Source organism: Eublepharis macularius, chromosome 1 (assembly GCF_028583425.1).
Source record: "Eublepharis macularius isolate TG4126 chromosome 1, MPM_Emac_v1.0, whole genome shotgun sequence".
Taxonomy (NCBI): Eukaryota; Metazoa; Chordata; class Lepidosauria; order Squamata; family Eublepharidae; genus Eublepharis; species Eublepharis macularius.
Genome location: NC_072790.1, coordinates 172,565,400 through 172,592,141, shown reverse-complemented (window position 1 = coordinate 172,592,141; position 26,742 = coordinate 172,565,400). Strand labels below are relative to the sequence as shown.

Here is a 26,742-nt window from a genome sequence, read left to right as displayed (position 1 = left end):
CAAGGTCACCTGGTGACTTTCATGGCAGAATGAGGATTTGAACCTGGCTCTCTCAGGTCCTTATGTGACACTATAAGCAATACAACACATCTAAACACATTTACTTTCAACAGACATTTCAGTGTCTAAAAACATGCATTTAAAAAAATGATTTAACCTGATGGGAGGGAAGCCAGAGCAGTATAACATCTCTATATATAAAAAAGAAAGGAAACAGTATCATAGCAATTTCATTAGTCTTTCATCTTGTGTGAGAGGCTTGAGTAGGATTAACTTTTCCTGGGAGATTCTGCCTGAGCAGCTCTGGAAAGCTCCCACTCTTCTGGTTTTCATAAAACTATGCAAGACTGAATTATTCAGGAGGACTTTCTGCTCAGGCTATGAGACTGTGTCATAAGAAGCAGCTCAAAGAGACACATTGGTAAGGGACAGGTACTATAGACTAGAGATGGGCATGAACTGGGAAAAAACCCTAATCGTATGGTTTGTGGTTCATCCCATTTCACAAACCATGAACCATGAACTTTCATTAACCTGCCCCGGTTTGCGAACCGGTTCATTTGGTTCGTGAAAACGTCACATACAGGTCAGCAAATAATCACTTCTGGGTCAGCAGAAGGTCACTTCCGGGCCAGCAGAAGGTCTGCAGGAAGTCCATCCCCTGTTGCCTAGGAAACTGATTGATCGGCACCAGGCTGTCTGCATTGATGAACCAAGAAACGAACCAGCCTAAATTCGTGGCGGTTCATCAGAAATGGGCTTTGATAAACTGCTTGTTCGTGAACCACGAACTGGCCTGATTCGTCATGAACTTTGGTTTGTATTTCAGTTCGTGCCCATCTCTACTATAGACTAGGCTGTCTGCTGATGTAGATCACGCCTACTGGGTAGTTTAATGTTCCTTAAGATGTCATATCAATTACCTGTGTTTTAATTCAGGAAGGTTCTATGTGTTTGGCTTCATGCTAATTTTCAGATTTGCAGCTACCATTTCCTATTGTATCTGTTTTCATTGAATGCCCTAACTGTTGATCATGTTGTATTTTGCTGTGTGAATGTCCTTGCCATTGTATTCACTTGCAGTATGTAATCCACCTTGGATCTCATTGAGAAAGATGGACTATAAATAAACAATAATAAAAAAAAATTAAGCAAAACTTTGAACTAATGGGAGGAATAACGATCAGTTTCTCAACTATATGCACATTGAGATCTCTGAATCACAGGGCTGCCAATCAAAGCCAAACACAAAGAATTGTACATAGCTAGAAAGCTGCTGCAATTTATCAACTAGCCTTCCTCTGCAACCCAAAATACAGTGTTTTGAAAATGGGGGCCAGGTCCAGTGCAGAAAGGTTGCTTATAAAGCAAATATCATGGAATGATGGGAAAATGCGGGGGGGAGAGAAATCTCCATCTACTGGGCCCTAGAAGAACCAAACAAAGCCTCCTCCCAGCCCCTCCCTCCATTTCTGAGCTTTTAGCAAAGAGGAGGCATGCTACTATTTTATTCTTTAAAAATTGTAATTGTGAGAGTTAAAATGCATCATTTGTTTTTCGTTTTTCTTTAGAGAGATCTAAGATTCAAGGGAAACACAGAATGCTGTGCAGACAACTGATTTCCACTATGTAGTGCAATCACAGGTATTCAGGATTACAGAGGCCTGGTTGTTCATGATACGAGTTAGCATCCATGCACGACCATTAATTTCAGAGAGTAAACCAGTGATTTTTTTAAATATAAAGCTTCTATGGCCCATTATCAATATATTCTTTCCATATATGCCTGTGCTAGTCATAGAAAAGAGCAAGAGTCCAGTAGCACGTATAAGACTAACAAAATTTGTGATAAGGTATGAGCTTTCATGAGTCACAGCTCACTTCTTCAGATACTCTTGAAAACTCATACCCTACCACAAATTTTGTTAGTCTTATACATGCTGCTGGACTCTTGCTCTTGTCTACTGCTGCAGACAGACTAACATGGCTACCCATCTTGTACTAGTCATATTATTCTAGTAGGAATATATTCCTGTTCTTTACAAATTCATCCCAGTGCCTGCATAAGGTTATTGTATGCCTGTTCACCTTAGCATGGCCTTTCATAAAAGATATGGGACTAGCTGTCTGTTGCATCATTTCATGTGAGTTTCTTTATGTCTTGCTAGAAAGGGGCTGCTGTGTTGACATGGACCTGCTCGCTGGTTGCTGGGCTTCTACTGTTCCTTCTGCTACCTCCTCTGTTGTTCACTGCCATTGAAGGCTGGACATATGAAGAAGGATTCTACTATTCCTTTATTACTCTCACCACAATAGGCTTTGGAGATTATGTAATTGGTAGGTTGTTCTGCTGCCTTATGCTCTGCATTTTTTTAATGAGATAAACCTATTAGTTAATTATTTGGTCAAGTTTTTTTAATTACATCTCCCATATTATATGTTTCATTGTGGGTAGAAAAATAACCTCTTCAAAATGGGTCCAACAACAACAACAACTGGCCTGCTTAATCAGGTTAAAGCTTCATTTGCTACTTTTGTGGTATTTCCCTGATAGAGGTAGCGGTATTTGAGTGTGAAGGGCCTTTTGCTCCTGAGAGCTTATGCACTTCTTTACACAAATTAAGTATTAAGGAGAACAGTTGCTTCTCCTTCACAAACAACTTCATGGCACCTTGTTGTGGTGCCCTTCAGTTCACAGGTGGAAGATTGGTGTCGTGGTTAAGAGCGGCAGGACTCTAATCTGGAGAACAGGGTATGATTCCCCACTCCTTCAAGCTGGCTGGGTGACCTTGGGTCAGTCACAGCTCTCCCAGAGCTCTCTCAGCACCACCCACCTCACAGAGTGTTTGTTGTGGGGATAATACTAACTTTGTAAACTGCTCTGAGTGGGTGTTAAGTTGTCCTGAAAGGCAGTATATAAATCAAATGTTGCTGTTATTATTAGTAGTAGTATTAGTGTTAAACACTCAGGTTTGATTTCTGAAAGGAAGTACCCATCAATCACTCTTTAAAAAAAATAGGTGCAGGCTTAATTATCAATATTGGACTACTCAAGGCACCAAGGGCAGGAACCTGGAGTTTCCTCCCCCATAAGAGCCTAGAGTGGGCGGTCATAAATCTGAATGAGTGGTTACTATTTACAAGTTAGGGCTCATGAGTTGAAGGGAAAACTTATCCTCTACCCCTCACAATGGCCTTATACCCACTTACAGGAATGGGGAAGGGGGATGCAATGCATTCCTACACATAGTCACAGAGATGCATATCACTTCTCAAAAGTTCTTGCAAGAACCAAACCATCTCTCCACACATAACGTGTGTATCATACAAAGAAAGTATCTGTGCCACTGAAACAACTGGTCAATCTCTTTTGGTGGCAGATCCCCTCATAGTCTATTTGTGCTATGCCTTGGCAGCCAATCAAATCACAATTCAGTGTGTCCTCTCTGTTACCCTCTGCCTCAGCTGGTGACTCATCCACTCTTGAATGGTCCAGACTTTCCAGGGTTTAAGTTTGACTTTCCTTAGTCTTTGAAATGATCTAGCAGCTGCTCAAACTAGACAAGCATGCTTAGTATCAGATTGGTACTTGTAAAATTCTCATCTTGAAGGGAGTGATGCAGTACAGCTATGAACAGCGTGGGTGTTCTTTTTCCCCCCCATTTAGGCATGAACCCTGACCGCACATACCCAGCCTGGTACAAGAATGTGGTATCTCTGTGGATTCTCTTTGGAATGGCCTGGCTAGCCCTGATCATCAATCTTTGCATCAGCTTACTAGAAAACTCCAGTGACCTCTGCCGTTGCTGTAAAAGGAAGAGCAGAGAGGTAGAGCAGGAGCTAATAGATGGCAACCAAAATGTCAGCCTGGGTCCCGAGGATGAGCAAAGCTGCAGCATGAAGTCCACCAAGCCAGGCAGTCCAGATTGAATTGCATACACCTTTTTTTCCAGTGGAGGGTTTTTATTATCATGCTAACTCACACATTGGGGTGCTGTGTTTTGGCACTAACAGAAGTGTGACTAGCTGAGAGAATCCCAGCAGAGATGACTGGACACTGAAGTCACAGTGGGAATCAAACTGTGTTCTTTTGGGTGGTCAAGATCTGCTTTACTTATTTTCCTACATGAAGATAAATTGCTGTGTAGGAGGAGCAACAAAATGCCATCTTATGGAATGGGAATCAGTTGGAAGGGTTATGTGCTGCAAGTTCACAAGCTGAGAAACCAGAAATTTGCTGTTTCTGTGTGTGTGCATGCATGTGTAAATGGCAATGTATATAGCTTTCTCCTAAGCTTGATGGGTTATCTCTATGTAACAGAAGTGTGAGAGGCAAAAAGGTTCTCACTTATAAATGAGTAGCTAAAATGTCCCTTTGGTTATACTGTGACTTACTAACTTTATAAGACTGTTAGCCTAACATTGAGTTGTAGAGATGCTGTTGTAAAGAACACTCATCTTAATACAAAAGACTTTTATAATCTTGCAAATCAAGTTAGGCAGTTAATGTGTATAAAAACCAGGAAACATATCTATTTTTTTAAAAGAAACCCTGATGAATGAGTTACATTTTAAGAAAACATATAGTTGATTGCAATCAGATGTGCCTTGTATCATCCTGTAAATAAAATTTTGGATCCACAAAACTCTATGAGGCCTGTACTCAAAGATACAATGGACCATGACAGCAATGTAATACAGCTTTAGCAACAGGTAACCTTTGCATACACCGAGTATCTCTTTTGTTGTTTTCTCATGCATAAAATCTGCTGTAGAATGTGTGTGGACAGATTGCTCAGCTCATGCATGACTCAGATGAGGGAGCTTATGTGATAACTAAAGAACCATGGCTGTTGCCATGATGGCCGCATCCATGAAGACTGTTGTTCCAGACATCAATGGCAAGGAATGCAGATTTGTCTCCACTACCTGCTAACTGGAACTTCCTGAACAAGGAGGCTTCATGTCACATTTTATGAGGGAGGAACTTGTTCTGTTTGTTTATTCACTTCATTTATACCCCAACTTTTCCTTCAGTGGGGACCCAAATCAGCTTACATCATTCTCCTCTTCTCGGTTTTATCCTCACAACAACCTGTGGTGTAGGCCAAGTTTGTGACTGGCCCAAGCTTCATGCCTGAGTGGGGATTCAAACCTGGGTACTCCAGAACCTAATCTGGCACTTTACGTACCACACTGGCTTTCCTTCTTGTCAGGCCCAGAGGTGCCCCATGGCGGCGGTAGCGGTGGGTCCGGGCGTGGTGGCCTCGGCGGGTCCATCCTGAGAGCCTTGGCCGGCTAGGTGGGGCCCAGACGGGGAGTGAGGGCTCCTTCTCTGGTGGCCTCAGACTGGGCGGCCCCTGTCTGAACCGGAGGGCCGGTCAGCACTTAGCTCCACCCGGCCAGCTGCACAACTTCAGGGCAGTCTGGCTTCTTCCATCCTCTTCAGCCAGCCTCCAGAGCCCTCTTAAATACCTTCCCTGGCACCTCTCAGCCCCACCCCCTCTCCCATGCTCCTCCGCCCATGGCCAGCCCCACCACCTGGGCCAGGTGTGGCCACGCCCACCAGCCCCACCCGCTCCTAGCCCATTGGTGGGCTGCTTCAGCTCTTTCCCTTCCCAGTGGCCTGCTGCCCTCTCTCCGCTTGACGGGCGGCGGGTTTGGCCTCTCCGGGCCGCGCTTGGGTGGGCCGGCCTTTGCTCGGGCGTCTGGCCGGTCCTGGTCGGCTCCACCCCTTCTTCTACTCTGTTGCCACTGAGCGTCTCCCTGGCCGGTGGCAGGCGCCTGTGCCAGTGTCTGGCCGCCCGGCACGGTCCGGTGCGGCCCCTCCTGGCCCTCCCTCTCGCTGTGGCCTCGCCGGCGGGGCCACGGTGGAGGCCACCATCATGCAGTGTGGCCGGCTGGCCGACTGCCCGAGGCCCCCTGGCAGCAGCGGCGGCGGACCCTCTCTGCGGCGGCGAGCCCGCCAGGGCACAGCCACGTGGAGCCATTGCCACAGCCTGAGAGACGCCTCCGGTCCCCGCCTCGGGGTTAGTGGCGTGGGGGTTGCTGCCGGTGGAAGAGGGGTGGAGGCCGCGCCAGTCCGAGGCCGCCGAGCCAGGCCTCGGACACTTCTGATCTTCACTTGTCTGCATACTCTCACTTTCAGACCACACTAGCACCCATATGGGGAAATAACACCACACTGTAATGGTGAGAGTTTTGAATTAGCTCACAGCATCTGGAATTCTCCCTTCCCATTCTATTTCTGTGCATTAGGAGTGCTCCATTGTGTCTTGGTTTTGTTTTGACAGATGTCTAAGCTTTCAACAGCAGGATATGAGTCCAGTGGCACCTTAGAGACTAACAAGTTTGCAAAAATCAGAGCTCCCTTCTTCAGACATCTGAAGTCAGGGAGCTTTGACTCTTGAAAGCTCATATCCTGAAAATCTTGTTAGTTCTAAGGTGCCACTGGACTCTAATCCTGCTGTTCTACTGCAGACCAACACAGCTACCTGCCTAAAACAAGCAGCTTTCAAAGATCCCTTCAAACCAGTTACCCTTTGACCTTTCTGTAATTTCTGTAAATTTGTGCCCTGGCTATGCTGTGTAGTAGGACATGTTCTCAGAGACAGCAATAGCAGAAGGCGATTTGTAACAGAAAAATATAATCACCAAGAGAATAGTTGTCTGCCAAAACATGAAAGGTTATCTGTTCAAGGGTGACTAAAGAAAACATAGCCATTTGGCTGCTATTGCACTTCTTACAGATGACTTGGATTCTTCCACAATCTGCGCTGGAAAGTTACAGAAACCCCTTGAAGGTCCTGAGGTGGTGTTTGTACTTTTACTTAAAGAATTGTGCAAATTTCAATTAATATTTTTCACTGGCATTACTTAGTTTTAACAAGTGTTTTCTAAGTTTCTAAAGTTATTCTGGCACACTTCAGACCTAATTACTTGCATGTCCCAGTAGCTTCAAGGGAATGTACTGGTTAGCAAATGTATTTTCCAACAATCATTTCAAAAATGAAATGATTTTAACCTAGAATGGTAGGGGAAAAGTCAGATAAGCAGTAGCAATGTTCTATAGGGGAAAGGTATCATTGATATCTGATTCATGTAGTTATGGTTTGCATGGACAGCTCTTTCCTTTCTTTCTATTGCCAGACTATGCTGTACACTTGGTGAAGAAGTTATCTGAATGGTTTATCACATTAAAAATGTAATCTTGCCTTCCTCCGTATAGTCCGCATTTGGAAACTTTGCTGATGGTCCACCAAATGCAAGTTTGCATTTGTAACAAACAGAAATGGTGTTTAGCTGCATGAACTGAATTTGCATTAAACACTTTAAACAGTGCTCTGTTTGTGCAAACATTGTGCAGAAGACGGGGGGGGGGGGCCTCAATCAGGACTTTTCCAACAGATGCAGTGATTTTTAAGTATTCTACTTGGCAATTAGGGAGTCAGGTAGTAAACCATGTCTCAAAGAACCCATCATACCTGGGCATAAGTAAAACTATGTCTAATTAGTACAGTAATGTTCAATTAGTATGGGTTTCCAGTGTGAAAATATGTGGGACATCCCTTTAATGGAAAAATTAGTCTGAGAACATGCCTCCTCTTGTGATAACTCTGCATGGTCTTCATTGCAGAGACTATTAGGTGGTACTCCTTCATCCGCAGAAAAGAGCAAGGTTGTCACATTCACAGTGTATGAAAACTGGCCAACTCAAACAGTAGAATAATATTTGTACTCCAGAAGATTTTATACACAGAATCCTAGTCCAACTATTAAACTCCTTTGGCTTGTATACTCTGACCTTTCTCCAAAGAACAGCTTACTTGAGGTTCCCAGACAATATTCCAGCCAGGCAGCTTAACTTTAGTTTTACTTCATATGCCTTTAGGCCAGTACCTCCAGCTCAGGGGTCTTTAACCTGTGGTCTGTGGGCTTCTAGGGGCTCCATGAATGGGTTTTAGAGTGGTTTGTGAACCTGGTGCAAAAAAAATCTTCTTTCTATTTCCTTCCTATTACTTTAAAGATTATATTTGTGAGAACATTCTTCATGTGACATTATGTTAGCAAGGTATTGTTTCCCTCAAAACAACTGTTGGATGTCATAGGATGCTAGTGTACATGGTCAGGTAATGTACAATCATCATTGTTACTATGCTATACTATCAAGAATAGTCTCCTGTTGATAAGGATTAAAGAAAATGTATCCCACCATTATGACCGGAGAAGCCTGGTGTTCGTTGACACAACCCTATCCTCACCTGGCAAAGCCAGCTATGGGAGCTCTGATTCCATTTGCAACTGCATACCTTTGTGAGTCAGCGTTTTCAACATTTGTTGCCATCAAAATGAAAAGTTGAAACTGATTGGATGTCAAAGATGACATGCTCATTGCCATGTCAAAGACCACTCCACAATTTCAACTTCTTATTCCAGCCAAGCAACTGCAGCCTTCTCATTGAAATTTACTTTTGAGCAGAATTAATTTTTTTTTAATTTTGTTTGTTCAATTTGGATTTATTTCAATTTTTTCAGGACGTGGCCATTAATTAATATAAACTGCATGCAAAATTTTGTCTGTATGTGTATTTTCTGAGAGTCATTAGATTCTCACAGGGGTCTGTGCCCCCCAAAATGTTACAAATCACTGCTCTATCCCAAGGTACAAGGGAATTATGATCATCATTCAAAAAGGCAGCATATCACCCCAGGATGTAAAAATTATTTTTAATGTGCAAGAAGACATCATGTCTTGGGATATTTTTGTGCTTTTAATAGCTGCACAATGCAGAGATGTTTGGTTAGCAGGCTCTAATTACTGCAGCAGTGTTCCTACCCTGCTGCAGTATAGCAGTTGAGAGACTGAGCTATGAACTGGGAAGTCACAGGATTGAATCTCATTACTGTGAATTCTCTAGTTGTCTTTAAACAAGCCACTGTTTCCTCAGCCTCAGCGTCCCTCTCTGCCAAATGGAAATAATAATATGGATCTACTTCATAGGGTTGCTGTGAGGATTACAATAAGATAATGGAGCCTTCTTAGGGACAGAAGCAAATAAAGGAGCCTTCTTAGGGACAGAAGTCATTCAAATATGCTAGGAGAGATCCTTGGTTCTTGATTTATGCAGTCTGTCTGTTTAGATTTATACAATTAGAACTCTGGGCTCAAAATTAATAGTTATTCTAGAATCAACATGTAATTGTACTTTTTGTATTTTTGTGTATGTTTGAATTTGTGTTCCCAAACACTGTGTCTGTGTTCTTTTTCCTGATTGTCCCATTTATAGCATCTTAACATATATCCATGTACATGAAATGAATAGATGAAGTGCTGTCTGAAAGTTTAAACCAAGAAGCCTTAGGTTGAGTCATTACAAAATTCACCAGCTTTTTAAAGCACAGTAACTCAGTCATAAAATGCATAAAGGTGAGGAGAGTACAGTGTCCAGGACCTAAAACAGCTGCTGGATGAGAGGTTGGTTTCAATTTGGAACACAGTCAAGAAAGCATTGTGTAATTTACTGACATGGAGTTCAAGGGAAAGGGGCTTCTCCAAGGAAAGCAGAATATGGGGGTCAGGAAGGATTTCAAAGGAACAACCTATTTCAAAGGAACAACCTAATACTTTGTGTAGCAGAATTCACTTCCAAAACACTCTCCGATGGAGCTGTTTGTCTTCTATAATTTCATTGGTGCAGTATCCAGAATTTGATATCAAAGTCAGGTTTATGAGAATCTGAGCTTTATTTTTTAAAAAAGAAAGAATGAAAGACCAAAAGCAGGATTCTGGGTCTCATGGCTGGGGAAATATTCTTCCCTCAGTGCCTCCAGCCATGTTCCTCCTACCTTTACACTCCCTTGTTTTATCCATACATGCCTATCTACCTCTACACAGTTCCTTTCTGAGAACAATTTCCAGAAAATTGGAAATCTGCTTTCAGACTACATAGCAAGCAAATACATGTGATCTCTATGGAGGCATTCTGAGTGATCTGATCATCCTGGGTTTTGTTTCAAATCCAGCAACCATTGGAGGTGAGGATTTAACTCTTCCACTTGTGGACACCAACCACCATACTCCATGTTGTTACAATCCTGGAAGGGAAAAAAGTATGGGCATATCTTGCCAATTTGTTTCCCTTCCAAGGACAACAGTATGGGGGCAGGGGGGGGCTGGTTTCAATTGGTAAAATCATATGGGGTAAAAATATTAAACATGCATGACCAGACAACTTGGCTGCCATTTCTATTTAAAGGGGGGAAAGTGAACACCTGTTCATGGATCTGCCAGTGTTTCATCAAGTTAGGCAGTACTTGATGTGAAATTCAAGTTTTCTTGAAGGGAAATTACATAGTGCAATTACATAGAATTGGCCTGTATTATATGAGGAAATACAGAGGGAAGTAAGTGGTTTAATCTGCATAGCTGGTTGCCTACAAACCACTGTAGTGCTTGTTGGAGGTGTTGCTTCCTAAACTGTTAAGTTAGCACTTTACAGTAAAGCAAAGTTTTCTGCTCTCTACACAGATGAGGAAGGATCTGAACCATAAACCCTAAATGGAATGGAATGGAAGCTATTCCATGGCAACAATGATGAATACACAATAACAACCACAATCTTATGATTTAGGGCACTGATATAAAATAACAGATGCTGTATAGGATATAATTGGATGGTAATGATATATTTGTGGACCTGCCCCAAGGGTAGAATTCTACCCTTCTGTAAGTCCTATAAATGGCAATTTTAAGGATAAATGTCACTTTTTAGGATACAGTTGTCACAGTTTCAGATGAGTAGCTGTGTTGGTCTGTAGCAGAAGAGCAAGACTCAGATCCAGTAGCAACTTAGAGACCAATTAGATGTCCAGGGTGTGAGCTTTTGATAGTCAAAGCTGCCAAAGTCCACACTCGGGAAGTCTAATTGTCACAGTGTATCCCAGGCTGTTTCCACCTGGAGTTTTTCCCTGGGAGCTATGCAGCATGTCCCTGCTTTATTTGGATGTTTCCATATTACACTGCACTTATGGTGCTTCCAGAGCATTCCCTTTTAAGGAAGAGCAAGGAAAAGTTTCCTTCCACCAAGGATTCACTACAACTCTGTTAAATTGACAACTTTTAGCAGGGCTGTCATGCTAAATGAAACTAGCTGCCTGTATGAACAAAATAAAGTTTAGAAACTCATGGAATATTAGGTGTGCTGAGCCATTCTTCCTCTGCCCTTTTAGTCCATGACCTTTTATACTTTTCTTTCTATGTGAAGTTGTCAGAATGAAAGTTTGGTATCATTGTGGCCTACTTTGATCTCATTTTCAGTCCATGGGATCGATCTGATTAGGCAGGAGATCCTCAGGGCTAATGACCTTACACTGTGTCTGAGACGTGCATGGCTGCACAACATTGGCTTGGTTTCCTGTTAGCCCACATTAGGTAACGTGAGACAGTAATGCGGATGAAGGGCAGAACTCAGTGGAAAAGCACAGACTTCGAATCTATAAGGCTTCAAGTTTGATCCCCAACAAAAAGATCTCAGGTAGCTGAAAAAAACCTCATGCTAAAGAGCCACTGCCAGTCACAGTAGACAGGTCTCAGCCTAGATGGGTTGAGAAATAGCTCAGTATATTATCAACTCACAGAACTGCCAACACCACAACCCCTGATCAATAGGAAAATGAGGCAAGGCCTACTGTCTAGGAGCTTTTGTGGCCCTGCTGATGAAAACTTTTAAGTTTTCCACAGCAAGGGTAAAAGCCATGGGGGAGGGGTTATTTCCGATGGAAAAATGGAACAGGAAAGAGTTAAATAGGGCAGTCACCTTGCTGGGCTCCCTCTCAGAATGATAGCCTCAGCTGCAATATTGTAAAAAAAAAAATCAAAAAGTCCCAGTAATTTCACTGTAAGAAATCAAACCTTTTCATTCTTAACATATTATGTGACCTGAGGCAACTTCATTAATTCTCTGTAGTTTACTTTCCCCTGGTTTAAATTGGAACTAATAATCCTTCCTAACTTCACAGCATTATTGCAGCAATTCTTTAATCGGTGTTTGCACAGTACTTTGAACAATAAAAAAGATCCTTCTTAAGTACTATATAAGTGCTGAAGAACATTATTAGCTTAATATAAGTACTCACACTGTCAATTAAACCAAGTGTTGCTCTCAGCAGGCTATTATCAAAATCCATAGCCATTTCCTGACACTGAATGTTTTAATGGTAAATCAAAATGTGCCCATTAGTTGCTGGGTGAATTTTGAGTTTCACATACATGTTTGATGTTAAACTACAACAAGTTTCATTAGGCTGTTAAGAGTAAGCTAAACAGCATGGCATCGGAGAAGGAGCAGCTCCTGGCATAATTGAAACCAGGAGCAAAGAATGGAAACTGCTTTGCCCTGTACTGGTATGAATGGAAGATTATTTGTGATACCTGTTCTTCATCAGCTGTGTATTAATTTCCACATAGCAATAACAAAGGCTTACAGACACACATTTGTATTCTTACAACTGAGTTTTACCACTTTTCTTTGTTAGCTGCATTGTTTGTGGATACTATCACTTAAATGAGTTAATGCCTTGCATAATTAGGACACTAGTGGTTAGAGATCCCAGGTCCCCAAGTGGGGGTGGGGGATTCCCTGCTACCACCCTCCACCATCTGCCACCAGTCACCTGGCCAGCAGGGGGGAGGCGAGGGAGCAGACCTCCTGAGTGCACGCTCGGGGCTGTGCAACAATGTCAAGAAAGTTAAGTGCTGGGTTCCCCCTCTGGCAACCCTACTAGCGGTTATTGGTAAATACACAGTGAATGTTAACTTTCACATACATTTGTCAGCGACTGCAGACCAATCTAATGAACATCCTGAAACTTAGAGCTATATCAGTTAATGCCAGCAGGTCCCAGATTGTAAGTGTTCATCTGTTCGACAAATGAGTATCTATACCAGTGAACAAAATTTATCTGGGATTGTGAAGATTCAGTGTTGACATTCAGTACATTTTGAATATTCACTATAGTATATGTACTTACAAATGTGTATGCCTAGTGATCATCAAAATCATGAAACATGTTAATGTAATTAGATTTATACGGGTTGTTTTAGGTGGGTAACCATGTTGGTTTGCAGTAGCACAGCAGATTTGAGTCCAGTGGCACCTTAGAGATTGTGATGGACTCAGCTTCAGATACTGAGATGGTCAGTGAGCTATGATTGACATGTTCCCCCCGCCCCTCCTCCAATGTTGCTAGCCTGAAATGGCAGTTGGGGATGGAATGTTGGGGAAGCAGTCAGTTGGAGTTGGAGAGTAAACAAGGGAGTGAATTCTATAAGAATTCCCTACACTACAGAAATCCCTAAAATAAAGGAGTAGTATGTGATGGTATGGAAGTTAGTAACAATGAGTAAAATACACACACACGCACACGCACACACACAACACACAAAAAACATCCCAGTAAAGGAAGGTCAACAATAGAATGGAAATTACAAAGAAAGATGCTAAAGATTTATACTATATTGGAATAAGAAACACACCAATATTAAGGAAAACCTATTTTTATGATAGTACAGATTTGTCCTTTTGGAAAAAATGTATGCAGTATCAATTTTCTGTTCTGTTATGTCTTTGAGATTATTGTTCTATATAGAAAATGTATAAAAGAAAGAGAGAATGGTTTCATTACCCTCCTCACATTTACACAGTCGATTGCCCTGAGATTTCTTAACTACAGAACAATATTTGCACAGCACAATGTGCAAACAGTTCCTTAGGCCCCAACTTCCAGCTCAGACAACTGTTAAAGTTACTCATTATTTCAGCATGCCTTAGACTTGGTAAAGATCATTTTTGCAAAACATTTGTCCCTTCCCTGAAAAAAGAATTCAGGCTTCACTCCTGAGCTCTTTTAAAATGTGTTCTACTTTTTTTTAATCTGGCCAGAGTCTGAGTTGCTTTGTTTGTTTCTCATCAATGTGAACATCCTACTCTCAAACAAAACCAATCAAATCCTTTCCAAGTGCAAAATTCAGCTGATGACTCTTATCTCAGTTACCTGCAAAACAGGAAGTGCTGCCCTTTTGGGGATACTTAAAGGTAAAGTGCTTCAAGCGTTCCTGAGATGTTATCACCAGGGAGGAGTTCAAATCCCATGTTGACTATAAACCACTGTTCAATGAAACAGGACAAACTTGGGGATGTTGTCAAACACCACTGTTACTTTTTCCTCCATCAAAAAATGAGTTAACTAGGACAATCATTCTACAATGTAGTTTGACAAGGGCTTCTTGGCAAGGGCATTGTAAGTGCATAGAATCCTGTATGCTCTGTAAACTGTTATTCTGTAATCTGCTATAGTTCATTAAAGACCTTTCTTGGTAAGTGCATAGAGGTTTCACTTGAGATTGAAGTTTGTTCCTTATGAGAACTTGGACTTCGTTGTGTGCAGGGCTGTCAACAACAGAACGTTTTGGAGGTCATTAATTCATAGGGTCACCATAAGTCAGAGGTGACTTTACAGCATATAACACATACATCATACACAACAGAATGTATGCTTAGCCTTTATGGACATGGTCACAGGACGGAAACATAGGAAACACTGCAAAAAAGAAAGATTTACTGGTGATGAAAATCAATAATAATAATCGTAAGCTATATATGCAAAAGAGGAGCATGGAGATCAAATAGTGATGAGTGTTTAGGCAGGCAGCAACAAAGTTGTTAATTTATGCTAAGAAAAGATCCCTGCATAATAACTGAATACTAAAGGCGTATGCCAGGTTTTTTTCTGGTTAGTTGGCAATACTGGCTTACAGTAAAGACATGAGCATTAGGAGGACAGCAGACTTTATCATCTGCATTCATCCAGATTGTGAGCCTGACTCTCTACTTTAAAATTAGATCACAGGCATTACAACAATACTATGTAAAGCTGAACAAGAGATGCAATCTCCTTTGTTCTAATCTGTGAATTCCACTCTAGTCATACCTTATTTAGTTTCCTCTGAAGTAAGCCATCTAATGACTCAGGAAAGTGTCTATAACTGCTATAAAAGGAACTGAAGTCCTAATCTAGCACCGTGTGTTCTAAAAGGTTTCTTTTAATAGTTTAATTAGACAACTTGAATGTTGGTTGTTGTGGATTTTCCAGGCTGTATTGCCGTGGTCTTGGCATTGTAGTTCCTGACATTTTGCCAAGACCACGGCAATACGACCCAGAAAATCCACAACAACCATCATTCTCCGGCCGTGAAAGCCTTCGACAATATAACTTGAATGTTGTTGCCAAGGTCTTTGCTTTAATCTAGCAATTCTAGACAGCATTACTTCAATTGCCAGTAGTGGTGCATCTACACAGTGTGCTGTTGTTGCACTATAGCAATCATTCACAATTAGATTCTTTCCCCCTTGTATAGGCAAAAGCAGTTGTAAATGATGGTTATAGCACAATTGTGAAATATTCCATTATGTGTGGATTATTTGGAAGTCTCACAGAACTAAGTGGAAAGAACCTGTAACAAAGTCAAGAGATCCAGTTTTAAAGATGGTGTATGAGAGAAGAGCAACTTCCACTAACGTGTCTATATTGGACTCCCTTGAAACTCACTATCATTCAGAATATAGAAGTTCTTGACTTCTGATACCAAAGCAGAAACCATATTTGTAGCTAGTGCAGTCCCATATGGCATATGACGTTGATCCCACAGCTATGCTACTCACAAATCCTCACAAATCTAATCCGGAGAACCGAGTTTGATTCCCCACCCCTTCACTTCAAGCCAGCTGGGTGACCTTGGGTCAGTCACAGCTCTCCCGGAGCTCTCTCAGCACCACCCACCTCACAGAGTGTTTGTTGTGGGGATAATAATAACATACTTTGTAAACCACTCTGAGTGGGTGTTAAGTTGTTCTGAAGGGCAGTATATAAATTGAATGTTGTTGTTGCTGTTGTTATTATTACTACACCTGTAAGTGCTTGAAGTCTCTGTTATGTGAAGGGATGCAAGGCCGGCTCCCTGAAATGCTTTACGGACTGTTTAAGCCCATCCTCTCCAAATTCTCTTCAGATACAAAAGGGAAAATTTGGCTCAAGACAAAAACAAGCTGAATTCCTGAATGGGAAAAGCTTCCATATGGATCAGCATAACAAACACTGATTTGTTTTGTTCCTTGCCACCTCATTCACATGCATTGCAGCATTTCAAAGGTGTAAACAGGGAGCTTGTTCTCAAAGTAAGGATTACTGAATCCCCCATCACACATTAATGAAGACTGTTCTCTGCCTGCTTTAAGTTGCATCTGTATACTTTGCAATAACACTGTTTGCATGGGCTTCAGGAGCAGAGGAAAACATCAGGTTGGCCATAATCACTGGTTTTCTTTTTTTAAAACTTAAGGTTAATACTATGTGGAATTCTACTGTGGTTATTCTATTATTATTGTTACAATTTATAATCATAATACTAATAATATATTTCCTTTAACAGAAAACTAGCTGATCACTACAACAGCATAACAGGGCCACCAGCAAAGAAGAGGGAGGTTTCAGCATACAGATTAGACTCCCTAGATAAGCAGAACAAGATGACCTTTTGCTCTTCACTCAAAAGTGGGGAAAGTCACCCAAAACATGCTTGCTGCCAGCAAAGGAGTGCACAAACTCTGTTTGGTTTCGAGTCTATGGTGGTATTCTATGTCCATCACATCATTGCCCTGTGATGTCTACAAAGTGAACCTTCCACATAGACTTGTCAATACTGAGATTTAAGTGGGTTGAAAGTTGTCAGTCTTCTCAATGCCCTCTTTCCTGAAGATTTGGATGATGAAGTCATTGATGTATTTAGTCATACTAAAATTTTGTTTAAATATACCCTCAAAATTTCAACCAAAAGACAAACAACAGGAACAGTGGTATTATCAGGCACAAGGACAAAAAAATAGAGATTGGCCTTGGTGAACAGGGACAGTTGGGCATAGGAACTGACCCATGTCTGTATTGTTATTGGCTGTGTGGATGCTGAAACTTTAAGAAATGAGGGGACAGAAAACAGTGTTCTTCATCCTATGGGGGTGTTTTAGTAAAATTTAAGACTTTTTCTTCCTTTCCTTTAAATGATATTTGTGAGAACACGCAAAGAGAATGAATTCCTTCCCTAACACCTCATGTGGCTTTTTGTTTTCTTTTGTTATTGTATGGTTGCTTGTATGTATTAGAGCTAAACTGAGCTGAAGCAGATTAGAGACTATACAAAGTTTGACTTCATATTTGTGAAGCTCATACATAGGAAATCACCAGTACTGAGATATCTCTGCTTACATCAGACACAAAGTTCTCATACCAACATCTCAGTCAGCTCTTAGAATGGTAAAATATAACTATTGTTTATCTGAACAAAGTCAGAGCAGGTAAATGTTTTGAGCCTCCACCCTTTCCTAGTAAGTATAATTTTAGATGTTTCAGGAGACTGAGACAACAAAGGTGAACATCCAGTCCTATGGACCTGACATAATTTATGCACTTCCAGAAGCAATGTAGAGATCAAAACAACATCAAGAGAAACAAAGATAATGAATCAATGCCACTCCCATGGCATCATTCACTACCACCCCCAATCACATCAGCAGATTTGCACTGTCAGAAGAGGAAAAAAGGTCAATTCATCCCCTACTCCCTCACTGTAGCAACCCAACTGGCATAGATGCCCAGGGAATAAACTTCCTTAGGGTTGGAAATGACTTGTGGAGGGAGTGGAACACAGAAAAATTCCATGAACATCAGCACCTTCCACAGACAGATCACTGGGTCCAACCTATAGTGTTCAGCCAGGGAGAAGCCATAGTACCTTCCCAGCACAATCCCCATTATCCATTGTATAAGAAGTCAGTAGCAAACATTTAAAGACAACCTCTAGATTTGATGGCAGAGGAGCTTGTAACTAAGGGGAGGAGTTTGTTTCTTCTGAAAATTAACATTTTTGTAAATAATGTCTATGTAACTTGAATGTTCTGGGAAGAAAATAATTATCAGCAAGCTGGTAGTTTGGATAGCATGGGACAGAAAGTAAATGAAACTGAAGGGAACACCTTGGGAGTACAAGATTGTACCTAGCAATTTGCTGTCTGTTGAAGGCCTATCTACTATGGCCAATATAATCTATCATTAAATCTTTTGTAAGGATTCCTTAACAACTTTATAAACCTACCTTCCACTGCTTGCTACTAAGATAGCTTACACAGAATAAACATAACAAGGATAGAAATGAACCCAGCCCTCTTCATGCCCTTCATGCCCTTCATGCCACCAATAAATCTGAGAGCAGAAGGTGTGGGGAATTATTTGCATTCAGACATTTAAAAATTAAACAAGAAAACTATAAATGGATTGAAACTAAATTTAAAAACTTAAAAACCCTATTTACACTCAGGAAAGCCTTCTCTTTTGTCCAAAGTCAGACCACCTCAAAAGCTCTGTGAAATAAATCCATTTTACAGCTTCACTAGAATGCCAAGAGTGCAGAAGCCCCCTCCCCCAATCTTTTCCACAAGGCTGCTTCACAATCATGGGGCAGCCACTGCTGAAGCCACCCTAGACAAAAGTGGTCACAGACGATAGTCCTTGCTCAGAAGAGTGAGGCTGCCTCAAGGGAAAATGCAGGGAGAGGTAGTCTTTCAACTACATAAGCTCTAGGTCATGAAGAGCTTTAAAGGTAAACACTAGCATCTTCAATTGGATCCCCCAAAACACATAGGTAGCTAGTGAAGGGGCCTTATAATAGGAGTAATAGGATCACTACAGCTGGCCCCAGGTAACAATTTTTTAAAATTTATTTATTTACTTTAGATTTTTATTCCGCCCTCCCCACAAGCAGGCTCAGGGTGGATTATAACAAGTTAAAATCCATCACATAATTTATATTTAATATAAACAATTAAAAACATTTAAAACTATTTACATAACATAACAATACAACAGTATATAATAACTTGATGACAGATGGAAGATCTGAGCTCTCCCTGTTAGGATTGTCCACCATCCTGCTTCTAATTAATGTCTATTATTAATTAGAAGCAGGATGGTGGACAATCCTAATAAGGAGAGTTCAGATCTTCCCTTTCCCCCCCTCCTATCAGCCAGAGGAGGCCAAGCCCAGCCTCAACCATATGCCTGGCGGAACATGGACTGCTGCATTTTTCACCCACTGAAATTATCATATTATCTTCAGGGGCATCCTCATATAGAATGTTTTATAGTATTGTTGCAAGAAAAAAATAACATGCAGCAGCCCAGGGATGCCAGCTGAAAGCATAAGGGAACATTTTCCCATGCTTTCTCCTTATTTTCTAATTGATGCCATGCCAATTTTGTCACAAAAATATTGCAAGATCTACACTGAATTGCTCATTGTCCTTCAAGCAACAGATCCTACAACAACCCAAACAAGTTTCCCCTACCTGCTCTGTTTGGTAAGCATGGAAATCATGCCAAGTGCATTCAGCAGGGACATATTCCCATAAATCTTATTAGTCAGCACCAGGCTTGCTAGAGATTCCCATTCTTGCAACACATTACTTCCACATCACCTGAAAAAATTAAATTTGAATATTTTAATCATTGATGGTATAATGTCCTGCCCAAGATGTCATTGTTCATCCCAGGTAACTATAATTTTTCCTGTGTCACAGCCTTTGAGGAGACAGCTGGTTTGAAACTGCTCATCTGTACATGGATAGAGACTATATGGAATCAGATGCTTGGCAGTAAATACAGGTATGGAATCTCCAGTAAGAGTAATGGTGAGGGAGTAGGAAGTATTTCCCCACCTGTGTTACTCCACCTTGCTGTCTTTAATGTGGGGAAAAGATCCCTCCAGCCTGATTTCAAAATGAAGTTTGTTTGAAAGACAGGAATTCCCCCACAGAACTCTTACTAAAGAAATAGGCTGACTGCCTGATAACTCTGCAGAACAGCCAACAGTGGCCTTTTGTGCAACATCCCAAAGCTCTTCACTCTCATAGCCACAACCAATGACAATAATCAGAGCCCCTAGGATATCACCTCAGCCCAAATTTCTCAATCAATTCAATCATAAACCCAGGAAGACCTATCAAGTCCTATCTCTGTCTTTGTCTAAGCCAATCTGCCTCTGAGCAGGTAAGCCCATCTCTGGGACATTTCTGCAACATGTCTATTACCTCACCTAGGACCCAGCATCCTGCTCTTCCTCAGTAGGACCATATTTAGATATTCTCAATCTACACCAAACCCACCAATGCTCAGCTCTGTCCAGCACTCCCGGCCCAATGACACCACTAGTCCCAACCCTGTGCTGAATTGAGGCTCCCCATTGAAATCTGGGCATAAAGAAGGCACCCAAACCCACCATTTCTTCAGTTGGTTCTGCACCTGGGTCTTCTTTCAGCAGCTTACATCAAACCCTCATCTTCAAGACAGGACAAGTATGCTTTTTCTCTCCTGTTTTGTTTTTCTTCCCAAATTTGACCCTACCTGCCCGGCGTACCTCTTCCTATCTCTTAACCCCACCTCTTAAGGCTAGCCTGTGTTATTGCCAGCTGGCTCTCCCCATAGCACCCTGCATCTGGCTAAGAACTCCTTCCCACTTGTCCAAGACTTCCTTCCCATCTCTCCAACAGCAAATTCTGGTTCTTCAGCCCCTCACCTACCTCCATCCTCTGGGTTGGTTTGCCCTGGGTCAGCCAGTGGGAGGAACATATTCCAGTTAGCATCAACTAACTGGGAATTTAATTAATAGAAGTACAAGTACACACTGAGATTTTGCAAATGTGAATGGTTTTATTGGATTGCCATAGACATTTTCTTTTTCTTTTCTTTTTTCATTTATGCTTTATAAAGAAGATATTCAACAATAATAACAATGTATTGTCGAAGGCTTTCACGGCCGGAGAACGATGGTTGTTGGGGGTTTTCCGGGCTGTATTGCCGTGGTCTTGGCATTGTAGTTCCTGACGTTTCACCAGCAGCTGTGGCTGGCATCTTCAGAGGTGTAGCACCAAAAGACAGAGATCTCTCAGTGTCACAGTGTGGAAAAGATGTAGGTCATTTGTATCTACTCAGGAGGGGTGGGGTTGAGCTGAGTCATTCTGTAAGAGTTTCCCAGGGTGTGGAATGCTAATGGCGGGAGGCTTCACTGTATCCTGAGGTGGTTCTTTTGCATATGGATCCTGAGGCGGTTCTTTTGCAAGGAGAGAAATGCCATCAAGACCCTCAATGCAGATCCAGACATCATCATTCTACCAGCTGATAAAGGCAATGCTACAGTGATCATGAAAACGGAGGAATACAAAAAGAAGATTAAGGAACTCCTGGACCCCTCCACCTACAAAAAACTAAAACGAGATCCCACTTGCAAAATCACCAGGCTAACAAATGCGCTGATCAAGAATTCCTCACTACATCTCGACACGCACAGCAAACTATGCAAGACAGAAGCACAGCCACCTAGACTATATGGACTCCCCAAAATACATAAAGATTCAGTCCCACTCCGACCCATTGTGAGTGCCATTGGTTCACCGACATATGAATTAGCTAGACATCTGGCAGATCTCCTGCAGGACCACATCGGGAAAACCTCGTCTTACATCAAAGATTCAGCAGATTTCATCAACAAAATCAGTTCTCTGAAACTCAATCCACAAGACATACTTGTCAGTTTTGATGTTGTATCCCTGTTTACCAAGGTTCCAGTAAAAGACACTATTGCACTGATTAATCGGATTTTCCCAGAGGATGTAACAGCCTTATTCCATCATTGTCTGACAACCAGTTACTTCCAATGGGACAACGAATTCTATGAACAGATGGATGGGGTGGCCATGGGGAGCCCACTCAGCCCAGTTATAGCAAACTTCTACATGGAACATTTTGAAAAAACAGCTCTAGAATCAGCACCCCACAAACCCAGTGTATGGTTCCGGTGTGTGGATGATACATTCATCATTTGGAGCCATGGGGAGGAAGAATTGAGGGAGTTTTTGAATCATCTCAACAACATCCACCTGAACATACAATTCACAATGGAGAAAGAAAGTGAGGGAAAACTCTCATTCCTGGATACCTTGATCATCCGCAAAGCAAACTTTCAGTTAGGTCACAAGGTCTACAGGAAACCTACTCACACTGATCGGTACTTACACAAAAACTCCAATCAACCACCCCCGACAGAAAAGAGGCATAATGAAAACATTAGTGGATCGTGCAAGACGGATATGTGAGCCGCGCTTTCTCAATGAGGAAATTAATCATCTAAACCACGCACTTCAGGCAAATGGCTACTCCAGAAATGAAATCCGAAGAGCAATCAAACCCAGGATGAATCAAACAACCAAAGAAAAACAGTCTCCCACAGGAAAAGTGTTTTTGCCATATATCAAAGGAATTACTGATCAGATGGGAAAGCTTATGAAAAAGCATAACCTTCAAGCAGTATTCAGACCCACCCGAAAAATACAACAGATGCTACGATCAGCAAAAGACAGCAGAGATCCCCTCACCTCTGCAGGAGTATACCGTATACCCTGCAGCTGTGGACAAGTTTACATCGGGACCACAAAGCGTAGCATCCAGACAAGAATAAAAGAACATGAAAGACACTGCAGACTTGGACAGCCTAAAAAATCAGCAGTGGCTGAACATAGCCTAACTCAAACAGGACACAGTATCTTATTCCAGGACACCAAAATACTGGACAACACTTCCAACTACTTTGTCAGACTGCACAGGGAAGCCATTGAAATTCACAAGCATAAGCAAAACTTCAACAGGAAAGAAGAAACCTTAAGAATGAACAGAGCATGGGCTCCAGTTCTGAAAAACACCAGGCCAACAAAACACTCCACACCCGACAATAGCCCTGCAGAGAAGATTAGCACATCAAGCACCAATCCATATGCAAAAGAACCGCCTCAGGATACAGTGAAGCCTCCCGCCATTAGCATTCCACACCCTGGGAAACTCTTACAGAATGACTCAGCTCAACCCCACCCCTCCTGAGTAGATACAAATGACCTACATCTTTTCCACACTGTGACACTGAGAGATCTCTGTCTTTTGGTGCTACACCTCTGAAGATGCCAGCCACAGCTGCTGGCGAAACGTCAGGAACTACAATGCCAAGACCACGGCAATACAGCCCGGAAAACCCCCAACAACCAATAATAACAACAACTGGATAACAACAAGGATAAATAGCAACAGTACAATAAATTCACAAAACCCCCCAAGATTGAAATACAACTATAACCACGCAAAACATTGATTACAAATACTAAATACCAAAAAGGTCATTTCTCAAATAACATTTGATATAAAATATTTGGAGGAGAGAAGTCTTCTTTGTTAGCTATAAAGTCAAAGAAAGGCCACCATTTCTTGTAAAAGGATGATGTCAGCATATCTGTATTGTCTTTTTGCAAATGAGACGTTATTTTCTCTAAGATAAATTGATCCCAAACTTTAATTAACCTGTGGTCTGCCATAGACATTTTCATAATATTCTAGCCATTGGTTGCTGTCCCATTCATCCACTTTAACTCTACTTCCCTCCATTGGCTAGAACAGTAAAATTATTTGCTGTTTAAGTACTTCCATCTCTTCACCCTAATTTGCATAACATTAACCTTCATGCCAGCTGGGGGCTCCAAGGCTGAAGGAGAACCTTCCCTTCTCAAACTCACACTTGTGTGGATATGGCCACCCTTTCCTTGCATTGTGTGTAAAAATGCACAGCAAGGGATGGCAATAGAGATGCCGGCACCAACTCCACCTTGCCATCCATAGCTCCCCTCCTTGGCACAAAGCAATCCTTTTGAGGTTTGATACCTACAAGCCACTCAGTGCCACGGCCTTCCATCTCTTCTCTTGGGGGGGGGCGTGTTGTGCTAGATTTGGATCTGTGTACATCAGATTCACATGGTCTCACCAGTCCCCTAAACTCATGTTTTGGAGGCTTTCACCATAGGGGATGCTTTCCATGTGACAGGGATGAATTTGAGTAACAACCATTTCTGACATTGCAGAGGGTAAACTCAATTCTAAAGACAACTGAAGATTATATCTTCAGACTGATGTTTGCAAACAAGAGGAGCTCTTGGAAAAATGATCAACAGCACAGAAAAACAATTCAGACGTGCTTCTGGAGTGTGTGTATGTTTCTTCTGTCCAAGGCTACTTCCACACAGGGTGGGAAAATGCACCTTCCTTTGGCAGCAGCAGCAAGCAGTGCAGGAATAGGCGGGACCAGCATCTATACCCCCAGTCCCACCGCTTTCTGCTTCCACCAGTTCAGCTCCTACTTCTCTCCCTTTCCCTTATGCCTGTGCAAAAGCAAGGCATATTAGATCGCACCACGATCTCCTGAATTTCTCTGCCCTTTCACTCTACTTTCCCTGGTGAGCTGTGCTGTGATAGTATAGCGCAGCTTGGCTGGGAAAGGCAGGAAACCCTGTAAATGTTAAAGGGGGGGGATATCACATGGCAGCAAGCTGTGCCATGCCATTTTGAATGTGGACCTCAGCTCTGTCCCCTCTTCAAACAGATGACAGAGGAAGTGACAACACGAACACACACACCACCCCCAGCACTCTGCAGAATCTCCATAGAGCCAGATTAAAATACAGCAGGTTTATTTATTCTTTGGTTTAAAAGGGAAAGCCTTGGATACAACATTAACTGTGCTTGGAATGATGATTATGTCATGTGAGGGCTTCCTGGCTTTCATGCTGGGGGGAAAACATCCCCCTGAGGGAGGAGCCTGAGACAGCTCAGGACAAATATTTGAACATCACATTTTACCATTATGTTTTCAGAGGTCCTCAGTGAGATGTGCATTTATGTAGTTTAAAAGCAACATAACAATTGGCCATGACTATTTTTTAAAGTCAGAAACCACATTGGAGATATCTATGCTAGCAAATGTGGCATTATACAGTCGAAATATTATTTCAGGCAGCTATCCATCAAAAGATTAATCAAAACTACAAAGGATCCAAGCTTATTTTGAAAAATTGAGCCATTTTTTCTTTTAAACCTACACTGGTGACAAAAGCCTTTCACAGGATAAATGGGATTAATAATTCTCTAAAGTATTTTTTCTCTGGATTAGTGTTTAATCCATATCCGTAATATGAACCAGGAAGCTGAGTGACAGTCAATACCTTGAGACAAAATAACTCAGGTTTCCTCATTCCTTGGAAGTCATTGAACTACATTTTTCCTGAAGGCATGGTTCTCCTGAAAGCAACTGTTCCTTAGAATTCTCATAAACCCAAGTTTTATTGCTAATAGACATTTGTGTCGTAAAAGAGTGAGATAGTGTTAAAACGGGCTAAAATCAGCAGTGCTATTCTGTCATTTTATTGACGACATTCTGGTCATTTTGGACACAGCTGACATAGCAGAAATATTTATAGATTGGATGAACAGTCTAAAAAGGGATATTAAGTATACATGGCAAGGCAGTATAACGTGCATAAACTTTCTAGACGTGACCATCTACAAAACTAGCTCCACCAGCCTAGGGGTCCGTCCCTTTAAAAAGAAAACGGACCACAATTCATATTTACACTACAGTTCATTCCATCCGAGGGGCTTGAAAAATAACATCCCATTAGGTCAATTCCTCAGATTAAAAAGAAACTCTACCAACATCAGAGACTTTGAAAATAATAGCAAGGCATTGAGCAATGCTTTCGAGTCCAGAGGCTATCCGAGAAAGGTGGTGGAAACAGCTCGGTGCCGAGACAGGGCTACACCACAGGCGGAACTTTTGACACCCAGGCACCACCCTGGTAGAACAGGGGTTCCATGGGCCATAGACTATACACCTTTGGCCAACCAGATTAGCAGGATCATTAGAAAGCATTGGCATTTAATAGAGGATATACCTGGTTGTGAAATTCCACCAATGATTGGCCTCCGACGTACTAGATCCTTAAAAGACATTCTAATACATTCAGAATATAGGGTTAGGGCAGCCCCAACTAGATCCTTACCTAAGGGACATTTTCCTTGTGGAGAATGTAATATGTGCCACATGATGACCAAACTAGAAGGTATTGGAATTGCGGTAGTCAGGGATCCGGCTTTTTCTACATGCAAAACAAATAATGTGGTTTATGTAATAAAATGTCCGTGTGGTCTATATTATATGAGCAGCACAACTAGACCACTCAAAGTCAGGATCCAAGAACACCTTTCACGAATAAGGAACCAGGTGCAGGATGCCCCTTTAGTGACTCATTTCCATTCAGTACATAGAGGAAATTGTGATTTGAGCATCTCAGTGTTGACAATATTACAGGACCAGTCCCAAATAAACCACTCTAGGAGACTTCTCCAACTGGAGGCGAAGTGGATTTACAAATTGAATACTTTAACTCCACATGGATTGAACCAAGAACTAGATCTTTCATGCTTTATTGGTTGAAATGACTCAGCAACCAAAAAGGTACTGATTCTGCTGCCACTTACCTCAGGGAATTGTGAATTAGATATGCATGTCCCCTTTAAGACTGATTGCAACAGCTCCATATTTAGTAGCTTCCCAGAAATCAATGAGTTACTGTCTGTCACAACATGATTGCCTCTTGGAGCACTTCACACAGGAACGTGGGGAAGGTCTGAGTAAGTTAAACAGGCTGGTGTATTGTTACATATTGTGATATTTTTATTTTAGTTCTGTAAATGTATGTATGATTTGAAATT

General features: G+C 41.8%; 1 protein-coding gene across 1 annotated transcript in view; it reads left to right on the top strand.

Annotated features, from left to right (window-relative positions):
* The window catches only part of KCNK17 (potassium two pore domain channel subfamily K member 17), a 61,737-nt gene extending 57,807 nt beyond the window's left edge, over positions 1-3,930 (top strand). Inside the window, exons 5-6 of the mRNA XM_054972302.1 lie at positions 2,169-2,337; positions 3,668-3,930. Coding sequence (XP_054828277.1) covers positions 2,169-2,337; positions 3,668-3,930 — 432 coding nt within the window. The remainder of the gene's footprint in view (positions 1-2,168; positions 2,338-3,667) is intronic.
* The last annotated feature ends 22,812 nt before the right edge of the window (positions 3,931-26,742 follow it).